General features: G+C 43.8%; 3 protein-coding genes across 3 annotated transcripts; 2 read left to right on the top strand and 1 right to left on the bottom strand.

The window, feature by feature from the left end:
- Positions 1-91: 91 nt before the first annotated feature.
- Positions 92-3,430, bottom strand: LOC125534054 (vacuolar protein sorting-associated protein 60.1-like). Its single transcript, XM_087543525.1, has 3 exons — positions 2,518-3,430; positions 2,301-2,412; positions 92-1,012 (listed from the first exon to the last, which is right to left on the bottom strand). Exons 1-3 carry the CDS (start codon positions 2,587-2,589, stop codon positions 852-854), a joined length of 345 nt encoding a protein of 114 aa, XP_087399651.1. The 5' UTR covers positions 2,590-3,430; the 3' UTR covers positions 92-851.
- Positions 3,431-7,683: 4,253 nt separating this feature from the next.
- Positions 7,684-9,099, top strand: LOC147988207 (uncharacterized). The gene has a single exon (XM_087519247.1). The coding sequence runs from the start codon at positions 7,684-7,686 to the stop codon at positions 9,031-9,033; it is 1,350 nt and encodes a 449-aa protein (XP_087375373.1). The 3' UTR covers positions 9,034-9,099.
- Positions 9,083-11,132, top strand: LOC125541043 (receptor-like serine/threonine-protein kinase At1g78530). Its single transcript, XM_048704538.2, has 2 exons — positions 9,083-10,535; positions 10,619-11,132. Exons 1-2 carry the CDS (start codon positions 9,083-9,085, stop codon positions 10,969-10,971), a joined length of 1,806 nt encoding a protein of 601 aa, XP_048560495.2. The 3' UTR covers positions 10,972-11,132.
- The last annotated feature ends 7,124 nt before the right edge of the window (positions 11,133-18,256 follow it).

Here is an 18,256-nt window from a genome sequence, read left to right as displayed (position 1 = left end):
AAAAATACCTTAGACTAAGCAGGACGATCACAATGAACAAATGGTCAATGCATAAACGTGAACAAATGAATGTAAACACATGGGGCTAGGTGCATAAAAATGCAAAATTACCACTGAGGAAAAGGACTTACGGAAGTCTGTAGGGCAGAAGTATGAAGTCCTTGTCCTTATGAAGCATTGGTTGTCGAGATTGAATGGAACAAACATACAACCTTCTTTTTCTTCATGCCTAATACACACTTAACAAAGGATGAGATGAGATGATATGAAATTCCCCAGGTGACAGACAACAGGAGAGCTAACGATGTTCCATAATAATTTCATTATCAGATATAAGTAGATATCACTTCACCTCAAAATTCAATCCAGCTAGTGCAATCACAGACAGATAATGCCAACAACATGATGTACAACCGTATAGAGAACAGCTCGCTTTATAACTCACTATATTATTATTCCAAACCAATGGAAAAAAGACATTACATCATTCAACGAATTGCAGTGGTATATGACGCAAGATACAACAAAATTGTCCATGCAAAAACATAGTGCCGACCATTTACATCAAGATCAAACCTACACGTATTTTTTAGTTTCAGGTACGAATTGATGTGTGCGGCACCGTAGGCAGTCCAAGTTCATCCTCCTGCAACAACAGGCAAAAACAAGGAGAGCAAATTAGTTCATAAATTATCTCAAGTATCTCACCCATCGATTAAATCATGTGACAAAATAACAAAAAAGGTTTATAGCTTCAAGAACTATGATTGCAGGGGCTTGACATGAGCCGTCAATTTCCTCCTCGGGATATCAGCACCATAATCAATGTGACTAGAAACTAGTATGTCTCCCTATTGACATACCTGCTGCCGGTTTGCCGGGATTGCTGCATGACCACTTGGTGCAGCAGGTAAGTTAAGCTCAGAATCAAGATCTGTCTCCTTGTCTGGTTGGAGGTACGATGGGACTGAATTTGATTCGAAGTCCATATCAGCTTCCAAAGCATCAAGCTCTGCATTTTTCAACATACAAAATGAGCGCAGCAAACAGAGAAATGTCTTGTTGGTAAATTGATAGTACAGGGCTTACGACAAAAATGCCAAGGTAATGTTTCAGGTAAAATCCTAGACCTAAGAACTGATGAAAACTGAGAAAAAGTATATTTTTGGTCCCCTCAAGTTTACAAGTATGCATCAGATCCCTTACCTTTTTCTGAATGACATTTAGTCCCTCATGTTTGAAAATCGGAGAAATCTCGTCCAAAACCAGAAATGAGAGGAAAACCGCTGATGTGTCAGATGTGTCACTGGTTTTCTCTCTCTGTCTCCCCCCCCCCCCCCCCCCCCCCCCCGCCTCTCACCCAGTAGCAGCATTTTCACAAGCACCTTGTGTGCGTTCCCTGCACATCAATGGCGATGTTGCTGAGCTCGAGGCCGACCATCATGAGCTGGTGGTAGCTGCACGCTGGCCACCGCCATGATGCCTGCGTCGCGGGCTGCCATACTAGCCACCCACAGCGACATTCTCTGGTGCGTCCATCACCGACACAATGAAGATGGAGAGAAGGCATCGGCCGCACCGAGGGACGCGGCGACGAGCTCACTGTCTCGCTTGCCCCACCACCGTGTCCCTGAGCTGGTGTAGCGTGGCGAACACCCTTGGCGTAACCCTCATGGTGAGGCAACAACACGACCCTCCACGGCGAGGTGACGCCATCCGGCGTGGAAGCCTCGACGCCTTCCAACCAGAGGCGCTGAGGCAGGCGCACTGGATCAAAGCGAGAGCAGCGCATGGTGTCCTCCCATGCAACAGCCATTAGGCCGGCTCGTGCCCGATGTGCGGCGGAGCGGCGTCCTCGGCGCAGCCACCTGGCGTGCAGCGCGAGTGCGACAAGGCCAGCTGCAGACCTGCAGTGGCGTTTTTGCGCATCTGCGATGGCCATTGGTCTGTAGGGTGAATGCACAGAAGCTGCTTGATAAAATGTCACTGCTGTTTCAGAGAAGGAGAGAGAAAACCAGTGACACGTCAATGGTTTTCCCCTTATTTCTGGTTTTGGACGAAATGTCTCTGGTTTTCAAATATGAGGGACTAAATGTCGACCAGAAAAAGATAAGGGGTCACATGTGTACTTCTTGTAAACTTGAGGGACGAAAAACATACTTTTCTCTTTGCTAGATCAAATTCAACTACAGAATTTAATTTGAAGAGGTAAGGAAAACTAGTTAACTCGGTAACTTTAAGGTGATAATATTTGCCGTTTGAATCATCTAGGAATATGAAACTGCAAATAAGAGCCATACCGCCCATAAGTTCCTCCTCATCGATGTCATCTGGGACATTGTAGCTTCTACCAAGAGTTTCTTGTATTTCATTGCTCACATCCATAAGATCCATCATCTCGTCGTGCATGCTCTGCGGATTATAACAGCTGGTATGGATTCAGATGTAATTCAAAAAAAAAGACAGGAAAAATAAGCAAGCAAATGACGAGTCTGGTACACAACAGGTGTTGCATACATCTATATCTTCAATCCTGACAGTCTTCATCATCCCTTTCAGCTCTTTATTGGCAGCCTTCTTTGCAGTCATCTGTTAAATGAAGGACACTTGAGCACAAGTCTAGGAGCTAGAATCAGAATCTACATTGAACTAGATAGGAAACTAATTCAATGTACAGAAAGCATGTGCAGTATAAAGATTAGAGACTAGAACTAGATTAATATGTTGCTGCCACAAAAAGAATGATTAATTCCTACAGGATAATCAGGTCCATATATTTAACTAAAGCCAGGAGCATGGAGCAGCAATAGCATTCCCACTTCTGTCTTGTCCATGTCAAGAGCTTGCTAGCGTTCGAAATCAGCAGTTACAAGTAACTGAAACTCTGTAAATGTGAAGAAGTAATAAAAAAGCTAAAGGTGTATGAGAGCACATCAACCAGATTCAGGATTCGGCTATACCTCCTCGGACAACCTTTTAGATGGTGACTTACTGACTTGACAGCATTGATGGGTGGCAGCATGGACCGGCGAGCGACCGTGAAGAGAGGAGAAGAAGACGTCGCTGCAGAGTGCTGCGGGCATTTCATCGAACAGGTGATGTGCGGTAACTAATCTTTATGGCCCCTGAAATCGACTCCCAGACCATGAAAATCAGCAGAAACAATCTCATTCTCTTCATACATCGCATAAATCACCACAAGTTGAGAAGAGCAGCTAGCTTCTTGTCACAGCAGAGCTCGCAGGCGTGGTCGGTGAGCGGGCATGGCAGTCGCTGCAATTGGCGCGGGCACGGCCCGAAGCTCGGTGGTGGGGGGTCGTGGCGCGGCTGGGACGCAGCTCGGGGTCGGCCGGACGACGGCGACGGGGCGAACCAAACCAAAAAAAGTACGTACGGCCCAAGTGAGTGAGAGGGGCTCAGTGCTATGGGCCCGGTCCAGTGCCAGTTTCCCCTGTTTTTATTTGGTTTTCAAGTTTTTACTGATTTCTTTTGATTCAGGGTGGCTTTTTTGTTTTATTTTCTAATAATTATTCTCGTATTTTTTTTTGTACTCCCTCCGTCCCATAATGTAAGACATTTTTTGGCACTACACTAATGCCCAAAAACGTCTTACATTATGGGACGAAGGGAGTATTTACTTATAATTAGAAATCTCATATATACGAACATTTTTTAAAGTATATTAGCTTTTGTAAAAAAAATTAATATATGTAATCTTGTTTCAAAAATATTTTAAGAATATAATATATCTTTTACCAAATAAATCCGGGTTCACCTATTGGAACCCCTAACTAGGGTCTAAATAGGGTCTCTGCACGTTGCTACCTCGATATCTCCCTCCTAGCGGTTTCGTCGGCGGCCAGAGGTGTGGGGACTCATCTCGTCCATAGTTCTTAGTTATTTTTCAGTGGACATGTTGTGTCATGATATCTTTCTTTGTACTAGCTACTGTTTTCTATGACTAAAATGAAATATGATACACTTTTGGGTGTCAGGGTTGAGCTTCAAAGCTGGAAAATTAGAAATTGACTAGGAGCATAGGCTCCCACTTGGCCTAATGTAGGTTTGCTCTGGTACCTGGTCGAGACCTTACCACTAGGCTCGAAGTGGCGTCAAACGTCCTCCGCCCGAGTGCAAACTTCATGGCGTCTGGGATAGGGAGACTGTGCAGCGTGCAAGCAAGTAAAAAAACATCCTAGTGTATTACCCGCTCCCAAGACACCGCATCCGAGGTCATATACTTGTTGAGCCTACAATCTGTCACTCGTCACCAGAAAATGCCCGCAAAAAGGGTAAATCCGGAACATTGGAGTTTGCTCAATACAAACGAATGGCCAAGGGGCAAAAAAGAAGAAGATATTCCCTCTGTTTTCATTCACTCTGCATATTTGCTTTCTCCTAAGTCAAACTTTAGAAAATTTGATCAAGTCTATAGAAAATGATATAAGCATTTATAATAATAAAAGTATATGATGTGAAATATATTCACTCAATGATTAATCCAATAGTATGGATTTGGTATTATAGTTGTTAACAGAATTTTGTACTACATTTGGTCAAAATTTCACTTAAGAAAAGGCTAATAAGCGGAGTAGATACCGACGTAATGAGTATATACAGTTTCAAGAAGAGGTATATATAGTTTTTTGGGATTTTTCGTCGAACTGAAGTCTGAGTGTGCATTTGTAAACAGACAGATGTGTGTGCACAAAGCAGAGCAGTGTTCCTTTCTCAGCCACTCTGCTGCATCTCTCGTCTCGCCTTGGGAATTCGGTGCTTGCTTTCTCCAGTATGTCATGCGTATATACCGATAAGGGAATTTGATACCAATTCAACCTAAAAACTCCATCCAAATTTAATCAGCTTGTGCCACACAGACATGATAACAACAGGATGTACAGCAAATCGTAGTGGTACACGAAGAAAGACACAACGAATCTGTTCTGTCCATGCATAAACAAAGGTGTCGACGATTTACGCTGAGAACAAACCAACACCGTAGGTAGTATATACTCCCTCCGTTCCTAAATATTTGTCTTTCTAGACATTTCAAATGACTACTACATACGGATGTATGTAGACATATTTTAAAGTGTAGATTCATTCATTTTGCTTCGTATGTAGTCACTTGTTGAAATGCCTAGAAAGACAAGTATTTAGGAACGGAGGGAGTAGATTTGAATCCATGTGTGTGCTACTGTACTCTAGGTAGTCCCAGTTCACCCTCCTGTCCTGCACAAGCAGAAAAAGAAACAAGCACCAGGTCAGACAAAATCAATTAGCTGAGCAGATCATTTCCAGTGTTTTAGAGTCAAGCTTAATTAGGCATCTACAGAGACTGGAATCAATCGAGCAAATGGAACTTGGTTAGGTGCCATGCATCTGAGATGCTGAGCAGAGGTTTCAAAGCTAAGATAATGTTCGTCGTATAACAAGATGACAGGCAACACACGCGCAACGAAAGGCAATTGTTTCCAAACCTCGTGACCCGACCCATCATATATCATGGCATTGAGCCTCAAATACAGCAACAAAAAGGTAGCTCGTTGTTTTCGTTTGGATTTTCGAGTTCTCCTGTCTTAGAAAGAGCAGTTTTCACTTTTCAGAGAGGTTCATTTGCGTTGGCAGATGTAGTCCACATCTCTGCTCTCTAGCTCTCTAGACTTCTACTATAAAGGCACAGTTCCGTCGCCCGTCCGACCATCCTAATTCCACATGCAGAAACCGGAAAGAAAATCCAGCAAGTATGCTTTTCAAAGTTATCAAGAGCAGGTGTGCTCAAGCAACCCTCAATCTTACTATGCTTTATCTTCGTCCCTGCATAAGTATAACTGCCGTTTCTGCTATGCGCATCTCTATGCACTGCTATTTTGGGGCTACCAAAGTATGGAAGCAGTAGTAATTAATTTGCACACTTTAATTTAGACTGCTATGAGTGGAATGTTGGCATGTTGGATGTGAAAGCACTAGTAGTAGAAGTTTACCGAATCAACCCACTTGAGCTTGGAACTTTTCTTCAGTCAAGTGTGGTCATGATGCTGTTTTGAATTCCACAGGTTGCAGCCACTACCTCATTTGCCCTCGGACACATGACTTCCAACAAGACCTGCAGTCCATCATTTGTATTAACCAAAACTGAACATAGAAACCTTTAAAAATTTTACCATAGACAGAATTTCATCATGGAATTTTCCCACAGTTAATAGTTGCGCTGCGCCACCAGTCACGAGTTCTTGAGTTAAATTTTTTGTTCTATGCACTTGTAACTAAGCAGTTACAAGTTACATGATCAAATACACAGGAAATACTATCGAGCCAATTACATGAGATGCCTCAAATAAAAACCCTACTACAATGTTAACTGAATCACAGGCCCATTCAGTGCATAGGTTGTAGACGGAGGAGAATTTCTTATACTACTATAAAGGAACCATTATGTCACCCGTCCCACACGCAAAAACCAGAAAAAATACAGCGGCAAGAAAACCAAAAGAAAATCATTGGCTGTTGTAAATGAACAGGGAAGAAGAACACCGGTGTGGCCGCAGCAGCTGGTTCATGCTGCATTGCAGGGAACCAAAAAGAAAACCCTAAACTCCATGATAGTTCTGGTGATTTGGTGCTTTTGGCATTAAAGGAATAGCAGGGTCTTCGACAAGGGTTACATGCCAACTCAACAAGTCAATTATCAAATTAGAGCAGATGCAAAACACTCGGCTAGTCAAATTAAATTAAAGCATACATCATAGCTACTCGGTTAAGATTCGGGAGGATATTGCGCCACTGGGACTTGGAATGCAGCCATGAAGACTCCGACCCCCACGCACCTAAAGAATACCCGGGAACATTGGCGTGTTGGATGTTACATGACAATCAACACATAAAGAAAGATCTATTAGTAGTAGAAATTTACCTAATAAACCCACTTGATCTTGGAACTTTTCTTCAGTCAGTGTGGTCATGATGCTGCTTGGTTGTACAGGCTTTGAATTCCACAGATTGCAGCCACTACCTCATTTTTCCTCAGACACATGACTTCCAACAAGACTTGCGGTCCAGGATTTGTATTGACCAAAATTCAGCACATAGACCTTTATTTTTACCTCGGACAGAATATAATTCCACCACCAGTCACGAGTCCTTGAGCTAAATCTTTTGTTCTATGTACGAGGTGAAGCGAATAAGGAAACAATAGTACTGTAGAGAAATAGATTAAGTCAAACTGCTTCAATTTCATTATGGAATTGTCATAACTGAAGCAATTACAAGTTAAATGAACAGGAAATACTATCAAACCAATCACGGGAGATACTATCAAATGGGAACTCTACTGAAATATTAACTCAAATCCATTCAGTGCATAACTTTGAGAGGGAGGGGAAAAATGATTGAAGAGATGGCGACACCGAAGAAGAAAAACAGGCAGCCTCCACTCAACTTTTGTGCAGCCTCCACTCAACTCCTTTTTGAAAAAAAAGCTTCCACTCGACTGCTGTGGTGCTTCCATTGCGGACAACAAATGCTTCCACTAAACTTTTGTGTGTTGACTGGGGACCTCATGACAATGGATGGCGCTCTAGCATCCCCAACATATGTAAATACATTAGTCTGTTAAATACTCATCAACAGAGTTGCATTGTGTATCGAATCACATCCCCAACATAATACATTATTGAACTCCAGATGCAAACGCTAAGCAACAAAATGCGACCTATGTCGTACCTCTGCTCACTGCTGGTGCACTGCCTATTTCTCTTGCAAGAAGCACATGCGGCGCACCATGGAGGGATCTCACTCAGGTCTCAACACATGGCCCTCCTCCACTGGAAAGCTACACTTGCAAGTCCATCGCTGCAGATGAGTTCTTGGCAGGAAAACACTAGCCCCTGCAATTGGATGGGCATCATGTGCACGGCTGTTCGCCATGGCCGCCGCATGCCCTGGGTGGTGACCAACATCTCCCTGCCAGATGGTGGCATCCATGGCCAGCTTGGTGAGCTCAACTTCTCGGCTCTTCCATTCCTCGCATATATTAACCTCGGCAACAACAGTCTCCATGGTCCAATACCAGCTAATATCAGCTCTCTATCATCACTATCTTATCTTGACCTCAGCTTCAACCATCTCAAAGGGAAAATTCCGTTTGAGTTTGGTGAACTGCAGAGTCTCACCCAACTTGATCTCTCATTTAACAGACTCACAGGACATATCCCTGCGTCTATGGGCAACCTAACAATGTTAATCAATCTTGTCATTCACCAAAACATGGTATCGGGCCCCATTCCCAAGGAGATTGGAAGGCTTGTCAACCTACAAATTCTACAGCTAAGCAACAACACCTTAAGCAGCATGATACCAAAAACCATTGGAAATCTGACCGAACTAAATGCTTTGGGCCTGTTTGATAATCAACTTTCAGAACCTATACCCCAAGAACTAGGTAGGCTAGTCCATTTGCAAATTCTTGATCTTAGTTCAAATGATTTTTTAGGTCCAATTCCAATCTCCATAACCAACCTCACCAAGATGAACACCCTTTATCTCTACAAAAATCAAATCATAGGCCCAATACCTTTAGAACTTGGCAACTTGCTGAATCTCCAAGAATTAGACTTGTCCGACAACAACATATCTGGCTCCATTCCACACAGCTTAGGAAATATTACCAAGCTATCACTACTATACCTCTTTGAAAATCAAATGACTGGTTCCATCCCCCAGGAAATTGGCAATCTACTAAACCTCAAATATTTAGGTTTGTATCATAACCAAATTTCGGGATCAATACCAAAAACTTTTGGGAATTTGCAAAGCATCCAAAAGCTGCAAATCTTTGATAACAAATTATCAGGTTCTCTTCCTCAAGAATTCGGAAAACTCATAAGCCTTGTTGAACTTGGGTTGTCTATCAACTCACTTTCAGGACCTTTACCCGCAAATATATGTTCAGGCGGCAGACTTCGATATTTCTATGTCTCTTCTAATAAGTTCAGTGGCCCCATTCCAGTGAGTTTAAAGACATGTACAAGTTAGGAAATAACAGGAGATATATCATTTTGGTGTGTATCCACAACTCATATGGATGGGCTTGTCAACGAATAGACTCTCTGGGCAGATCTCATCAAGTCTATGTGCATGTACCCAACTAACGATACTACATCTAGGAAATAATATGATCACAGGTTCCATACCTCCAATCCTTTCTAAATTGTCCAACCTAGTAGTACTAACACTCGATTCTAATCATCTCACCGGGGAGATTCCACCAGAAATCTGCACTTTAGCAAACCTATATAGCCTGAACTTGTCATCGAACCGATTATCTGGATCCATACCTACACAGCTAGAAAAGCTAACCAATTTAGGATACCTTGATATATCTGGGAACAGACTGAGTGGAGTAATACCTGAGGAACTAGGGGCCTGCATGAAACTACTGTCCTTGAAGATCAACAACAACAACTTTAGTGGTAGTTTGCCTGGTGCGATTGGAAATTTAGCAGGCCTGCAGATCATGTTAGATGTGAGCAATAATAACCTAAGTGGTGTGTTGCCGCAACAACTTGGGAAGTTGGAGATCCTAGAATTTCTGAATTTATCACATAATCAGTTTGGTGGCAGCATTCCATCCTCCTTCGCAAGCATGTTGAGCCTTTCAACACTCGATGTGTCGTACAATGACTTGGAAGGACCAGTACCAACAACACGGCTACTCCAAAATGCTTCAACAAGTTGGTTTCTTCACAATAAAGGTCTATGCGGTAACCTCTCTGGCTTGCCTCCTTGTTATTCAACTCCAGTAGCTGGTCACCATAAACGGAAGATACTTGGTTTGCTTTTGCCAATTCTTCTTGTTGTGGGTTTGAGCATTGTTGCTGCAGTTGTTGTCATAATAATGCTTAATCGTAACAAGAGAAAACATCAAGAAAATGTTACTTCTCAAGGAAGGGACCTATTCTCTGTTTGGAATTTTGATGGAAGATTAGCATTTGACGACATTGTAAGGGCAACAGAGGACTTCGATGATAAGTACATCATTGGAACAGGAGCATACGGCAAAGTCTATAAGGCACGACTCCAAGACGGGCAGCTAGTTGCTGTAAAGAAGCTTTATCAGACTGAAGAAGAGTTGGATGACCAGAGAAGGTTTCACAGTGAAATGGAAATCTTATCACAGATCCGACAACGAAGTATTGTCAAAATGTATGGATTTTGCTCCCATCCAGCATATAAATTTCTTGTCTACGACTACATTCAGCAGGGAAGCCTCCACAGGACATTGGAAAATGAGGAGTTAGCAAAGGAATTGGATTGGCACAAGAGAATTGCTCTTGCAAATGATGTGGCTCAAGCAATATCTTATTTGCACCACGAATGCAGTCCACCTATAATCCATCGAGATATCACGAGCAACAACATCTTACTTGATACAACCTTCAAGGCTTTTGTCTCGGATTTCGGCACAGCAAGGATTCTTAAGCCTGATTCATCAAACTGGAGTGCACTTGCAGGAACTTATGGCTACATAGCTCCTGGTATGTACTAGTACTACTATAACCTTTGTTTCTTATGTCAGAAGGACTCATCTGACAAATTCTAATGTTTTTATTTTGTGCAGAGTTGTCATACACATCTGTTGTGACTGAGAAATGCGATGTCTATAGCTTTGGAGTGGTTGTGCTAGAGCTAGTGATGGGGAAGCATCCAAGGGATCTATTAGACGGTACTTTGTCAAATGGAGAACAAGCCATACTGGTGAAAGATATCCTAGACCAACGACTGACAACACCAACAACAGAAGAGAATAGGTTATCTCGGCTCATCAAGTTGGCCTTTTCTTGCTTGGAATCTTCTCCACAAGCAAGGCCAAGCATGCGGGAGGCATACCAAATGCTCATCGAGCGACCCTCCTCCAGTTCATGTTCTGTGCCTTTCAGCGCACTTACGTTACAGCAAGTAAGGATGAGTTGATGACTTGTTGTATGTCCATGTATTTGTAGCCACTCTCCTGATATAGTAAAAGATACCATCATGTGCCCGTGGTTTTTTCCCGCAAAGGTTTTCCACGTAAAAATTGGTGTCCCGTGTTCTTGATATTTCTTTGTTTGCTCGCTTGCTGATTTCTGACAATGCACAAATATAATTTGTTTTGTGGGGTGCTTGTAAAATGTATGCAGTGTCTATGTTATATTTGTTTAGACATAATACCCACATACGACACGTTGTTTCGGCTGTTCTCTACATCCTACAAGGGTACTTGATATGGTGTATTAATATTTCTACATTTATCTACTAACTGGTGTGATATCAGCAGTCACGCTTTAAGGTAAAATACCTTGGGCCAAGCAGGAAAAATCACAATGATCAAGTGGTCGATGCGTAAACAGGAACAAATTAATGTAAACACACAGAATTAGGTGCGTGAAAAAGGAAAATTACTACAGTACACTGGTAGAAAAAGGGCCTGTAGTCCCGGTTCGTAAGGGCCTTTAGTCCCGGTTCCGGAACCGGGACTAAAGTGTCGGTACTAATACCTCCCCCCTTTAGTCCCGGTTCAATCCAGAACCGGGACTAAAGGCCCTCCACGTGGGCAGTGCGCAGAGCCTAGGCAGGAGACCCTTTGGTCCCGGTTGGTGGTACCAACCGGGACCAATAGGCATCCACGCGTCAGCATTTCTGTGGCTGGGGTTTTTGTTTTTTTTTTGAAAGGGGGGGAGGTTTGGGGGTTTTGGGGGGTTAATTTAGGTGTTTCATATATTGTGTTAGCTAGCTATAATTAATAGAGAGAAGTGTCCTCTCTTACGTCCGTGCTTAGTCGACGCTACGTACTATACATACGTATAGAGAGGACTAGACACGCTAGTTAGCTAGTAAGCAAAAGAAGGAAACAGAAGATCGTCATGAACATATATGCATACAGAGAGAAGTGATATCGATCACCTCTCCTTCTCCGAGAGATTGGTCGAACAACAAGTTCTCGTATATCTATCCGACACTACCGGCTACATATATACAATAATGAGAGGCGATTTCCTATGCATGGTGGTAGCTACGCACGCATGGTGGCAGCTACATATCCTTTGGCATAAGTGCCTTTTTTATATATGAGGTGTTGGGTTTCTTATGGCATCGGCACAAGTGCATTTTTGTTGTACAAAAATAACTTTTTCTCACTTCTCTTTGTCTTTTTTATTTCCTTTTCGAAACAAGTGCCTTTTTGTTGTGTAAAAATGGCCTTTCCTCACTTCTCTCACTCTTTTTGCTTGACTTTTTGGTATAATTGTGTGTTTGCTTGCCTGGCTGGTCCAAAGTAATGATACTTTTATTATAGAGTTATTTTTCATAGTGCAAAATAATTTACCAAAGTAATTAGAGATAAAAATTGGGGCCGTGCGTAGCTACCACCTACCACCATGGGTAGCAAATTATTTCTGATACAATAATTATCTCTTACAAATATAATCATATGGACTCATGGTCCACATAGTATTCTCCGTCTTCAGCGATCACTTGGTCAAGAAAGAATGCCGCCAATTCCTCTTGAATTGCTCGCATGCGAGCTGGTGCTAGGAGTTCATCCCGCTTCCGAAACATCTAATTTGAAGAAGGGGGTCAATACATATATATATATATATGAATGAATGAAACTCAATACAAATGATGGTAATAAAATAAAATTGTGAATGTTGTTATTTACGTACTTCATATTGTTCGTCAGAGTACCCGCCCTGCTCACAGGTCGTGTGGCGGATGGACTCGCAGACGTAGTATCCACAGAAACCATTCCCTTTTTCCTGCCACAACCACTTTACAAGAAATAGAGGTCAATCAAACTGATAAGCAAGAATGCTAAATGGTATTGATGAAACTAGCGCTTGAATCACTAGGAGATGCGCGGAACATGCTACTATAGTACTTACTTTCGGGTGTCTAAATTCCAGCTCCTTCGGCAGTCCCGGAACTGTTTTGGTGAATTTTCTCCAAACCCTGCCGGACAAAGAAAACAATTACTTGATATCAGGAAATGAACAAAGTTGCTGATATGGTGGATAATGATCGATTTAACTTACTTCTTGAGGATTTCAGTCATGTCCGCATACTCCTGGGGATCTTTTCGTTTAGAGTCCAAGACGGTTACTACTCCCTGCTCAAGCCTAATCTCTAGGAGAATATAGTGGAAACTGCACACGCATGCATAACTCATCAATTACATTACTATAACCTGGACTAATATATAAGGGAAACCGAATATGCACAAGAAAGTAACACTCACTTGAAGTTGTAAGGAAAGAGTATTATATCTTTTTTTCATTTTTTTTGAATGATCGTAGCAAGTTGGCCTCGGTATCTCCGGGACGACGTTGAACCTCAGTTGCATCTATGAGATATGTGTTAATGAACCCAATATCACCGATTTGTCTTTTCTTCAATTCGGCGATCTTCATTGTGCATAATATAGTGAGGATAATTTTAAATACATGCAATGAAAGAGATGAGCTATATAGAGAGACTTAATGACAGAAGTAGTAGTACTTACAGACAGTAGCAGGTGATCGTTGCTTTATCGAGGGCCAATTGATTGAAAAACTGATAGAACTCCTCAAATGGAATAGGAAACAGTTCAATTCCAACGAGGTCATGCTCCGGTTTAACTCTCGCATACAAAGTACTCCTCCCCCCAGAATCTCTGCAGATTTTCAAGTACCAATCATATAATCTTCGCATCATCGTTGTTAAAGATTTTTCATCTTTGACGAGAGGCTTTCCGTACTCGTATCTGTATATCTGCACCACCATGGGATCATAATGTACATCGTCGGGCAGGTAATCGTCAATATTTCCATAACCGGGCACCATCCTCGGATCGACGATGTCGCTAGGCACCTTGAGGGGGGGGGCACGATTGCTTCGCTTGTTCGCCGAGCTGGGCAATTTGTTTCCCAGCTGCTCGTCGTTCTTTCAGCCTTTGATCACTGACTGTACTTCCCGACCGCTCCGCTTCGGCCCATGTCTTTGCAATAATGCGCTCATAGTTGCCTTTCGGCGGAGACTTGGGTGGTTTTGCCAGGGCAGCCAGTGTGCGCTTCACTTTCACCGGATCTACCTTCTCCTCCAGAGGTGGATGTCTCTTTGCTCTCAACCCTTGAAACCAGTCATCCACTTCGGTTCGCGCGATCTCAGCGTTCTCCTCCGGGGTCCTCTCATATGGCAACTTCTCTGGAGTCTTCAGAGAAGGACCGTATCTGTATGTCCTCCCGCCTCTGGTTGTACTGCTAGACGCCGACCGAGAAGACGGAGCGGTTGTCTTCTTTACTTGCTTACGAGGCGGAGGAGAAGGACTACGACGCGCCGGAGCAGCTGGAGCGGCGGCAGGTCTTTTCCGCCCTTGCTGACGAGGCGGAGAAGGAGGAGGCTGGCTGCTCGGGCGCGTCGGCGCAGGCGGAGAAGGAGGCGGAGTGTCACCACGCGCCGGAGAAGGAGCCGGCCGAGGGCCCTGATCGTCACTCGCCGGAGGAGGAGGCGGAGTGCCCTGACTCGCCGGAGGAGGAGGAGGAGGCGGAGGCGTCCAGTTCGGAAGGTTGATGAGCTCCTTCCGCCATAGGCATGGAGTCTTGAGAGCAGACCCCAGCCGAGTCTCCCCTTCACCGGTAGGGTGGTCAAGCTGGAGGTCCTCAAATCCCTCCGTTATTTCATCCACCATCACCCTAGCATATCCTTCTGGAATCGGCCGGCAGTGAAAAGTTGCGCCGGGTTCAGTAGGATAAACAGAGCCAACAGCCGCCTTGACCTTCAAATTCATCCATTGCGTCATAAGGTGGCAATTTTGAGACTCCGTGATAGCATCCACGGGATAGCTGGCAGGAGCCATCAAGGCATGCTCCGGCAGAAGCAGCTCGGTGGAAACCACGCTGCTTCTGCGCTGAGATGGCGGGGTAGCTTCGGGGGAGGCTTCGGCAGTACGTTTGCTGCGATTTGCTTCTCGTTCCTCTATCGCGTCTACCCTTGCTTGCAGCGCCTGCATTTGGGTCTGCTGTACTTTTTTCCTCCTCTCATGGGATTTGTAACCGCCTGCGTCCGGAAACCCAACCTTCCATGGAATGGAGCCTGGCGTGCCTCGTGTCCGTCCAGGGTGCTCAGGATTCCCGAGGGCCATTGTGAGCTCGTCGTTCTCTCTGTCTGGAAAGAACTTCCCTTGCTGCGCTGCTTCGATATACTGCTTAAGCTTCCTGACTGGTATGTCCATTTGATCGTTCGTCCAAATGCACTTCCCTGTTACAGGGTCCAAGGTTCCGCCAACCCCGAAGAACCAAGTCCGGCAACGGTCTGGCCAGGTAATTGTCTCTGGTTCGATCCCTTTACCAACCAGATCATTCTCAGTCTTGGCCCACTTAGGCCGGGCTACGAGGTAGCCACCTGACCCCGTGCGATGGTGAAGCTTCTTCTTCGCAGCATTTTGCTTGTTTGTCGCCGACATCTTCTTACTCTTTTTTGATGTCTTGTGGGCCACAAATGCAGGCCAGTGATCTCTGATCCTCTCATATCTGCCCTTGAATTCTGGTGTCTCATTATTTTTGACAAACTTATTCAGCTCTTTCTTCCACCTCCTGAATAGTTCTGCCATCCTCTTAAGATCAAAAGACTTGATTAATTGCTCTTTAACTGGGTTCTTTGGATTATCCTTTGGCGGTAGGGTGAAATTTGACTTCAGCTCAGTCCAAAGATCATTTTTCTGCATATCATTGACATAAGACACCTCAGGGTCTTCTGTAGCCGGCTTAAACCATTGTTGGATGCTTATCGGGATCTTGTCCCTAACCAGAACCCCGCACTGAGCAACAAATGCGTTCTTTGTCCGGAGGGGTTCAGTTGGTTGGCCGTCGGGCGCGATTGCTATGATCTCAAACTTTTCATCCGAGCTCAACTTTTTCTTCGGGCCTCGTCTCTTTACCGAAGTTGTGCTCGATCCGGAGGGATAGAAAAAAGAACAAAGACTTAATTAATATGTGTACATACCAAAACAATGAATGCATCAATCAGCTAGTCAGCACAGGCTTAACTAATATATATACCTGGCCGAACTCGGTTCGGTCACCGGAGCCGTCATCACGGTCTCCTTCTTGCACCGGCATTGGGTCACCGGAGCCGTCCTCATGTTCTTCTTCTTGCACCGGCATTAGGTCACCGTAGCCAGCTTGTTCACCCTCTCCTTCCAGACCATCGGTTTCGTTGAGAAAAAACGAGACGACATCACTTCCTTCTGCGATTATGTCCCTCAACAACGCTTCTTTTGCTTCGTCTAGGGCGGTGTCCATAGTTTCTACAAATATTTACAACATGGCAATTATTATTCAAACATGACAGATGGATATATTAGTGCCAAACGTAGAACTAGCTACCTAATCATAGTAAGCTATCGGGAGGGGGTATATATCGACAACGACGACACTACATCTATGTCCCTCGACGACCCTCGTTCCCGATAAAAAAAGAGGAAGAAGAAGAAAAAAAGAGGAGAAGAAAGAATAGAGGAGAAGAACTCCTCTATTCTTTCTTCTCCTCTTTTTTTTTCTTCTTCCTCTTCTTTTTTTATCCTCTTCTTCCTCTCATGTTCGAGAGGATCGCCGAGGGGTCGGGAGGTTGCCTAGTGTCAAAGGATTCAACAAAACCATGTCTTCATCATTAGGCGAAAGTAACATGTGCATGATGGTACGAAGCTCTTCAAAGTTGTTCTGGAACGGAGTCCCAGATAGGATAATTCGCTTTTTGGTACAAAGTTCAGCAAGAGCCTTCCGAATATCGCTATTTGGAAGGCCTTTGCTGAATTCATACCAAAAGGCGGATTATCCTATCCGGGACTCCATTCTAGAACAACTTTGCAGAACTTCGTACCAACATGCCCTGGTTACTTCCGGCTAATGTTTCTTCAATACTTTGACACTAGGAAACCTCTCTCGACCCCTCAGCGATCCTCGACCCCTCGACGACCCTGGAACCCTCGACCCCTAGACGACCCTCTTCTTCCTCTCATTTTCGAGAGGATCGCCGAGGGGTCGGGAGGTTGCGTAGTGTCAAAGGATTCAACAAAACCATGTCTTCATCATTAGGCGAAAGTAACATGTGCATGATGGTACGAAGCTCTTCAAAGTTGTTCTGGAACGGAGTCCCAGATAGGATAATTCGCTTTTTGGTACAAAGTTCAGCAAGAGCCTTCCGAATATCGCTATTTGGAAGGCCTTTGCTGAATTCGTACCAAAAGGCGGATTATTCTATCCGGGACTCCATTCCAGAACAACTTTGCAGAATTTCGTACCAACATGCCCTGGTTACTTCTGGCTAATGATGAAGGCATGGATTTCTTCAATACTTTGACACTAGGAAACCTCTCTTGACCCCTCGGCGATCCTCGACCCCTTGAACCCTCGAACCCCCGATAAAAATTAAGAAGAAGAAGAAGAAGAAAGAGGAGAAGAAGAAAGGAATAGCTAGAGGAGAAGAAGAACTGACAAAGTCTTCTCCTCTATTCCTTCTTCTTCTCCTCTTTTTTTTCTTCTTCTTCCTCTTTTTTTCCTTTTCTTTTTTTCTCCTCTTCTTCCTCTTCTCTTATTCTCCTTCTTCGGGTAAGCCCTAGTTTCCCGACCCTCGACCGCTCGATGACACTCTCGACATGCCCTCGTTCCCGATAAAAAAAAGAAGAGGAAGAATAAGAATAAAAAGAGGAGAAGAAAGAATAGAGGAGAAGAACTTCTTCTCCTCTATTCTTTCTTCTCCTCTTTTTATTCTTCTTCTTCCTCTTCTTTTTTTCCTCTTCTTCCTCTCCTCTTCTTCTCCCTCTTCCCCGCCTCTCTCATGAATGTTCGCCGTCCCCACCCCCCTCGATGACCCTCGTTCCCGATAAAAAAAGAAGAGGAAGAAGAAAAAGAAAAAAGAAAAAAGAAGAGAAGAAAGAATAGAGGAGAAGAACTTCTTCTCCTCTATTATTTCTTCTCCTCCTTTTATTCTTCTTCCTCTTCTTCTCCCTCTTCTTCCCCTTCTTCCCCGCCTCTCTCATGAATGTCCGACGTTCTTGACCCTCAACCCCCTAAACTAGTTCTCGACCCTTGACCCCCTAAATATCCATATATGAACAAAAAATTCTACAAATGAAAATAACCTAAAAAAATCATATGATCATCTATGAACAAAAAAAACATCATTTGATCATCTATCATCTATGAACAAAAAAATCATCATTTGATCATCTATCATCTATGAACAA

This window comes from Triticum urartu, chromosome 1A (assembly GCF_056163025.1).
Source record: "Triticum urartu cultivar PI428250 chromosome 1A, HENAU_Tu73, whole genome shotgun sequence".
NCBI lineage: Eukaryota > Viridiplantae > Streptophyta > Magnoliopsida > Poales > Poaceae > Triticum > Triticum urartu.
The sequence above is the reverse complement of the archived record's forward strand: the minus strand, read 5'-3'. Positions and strand labels throughout refer to the sequence as shown.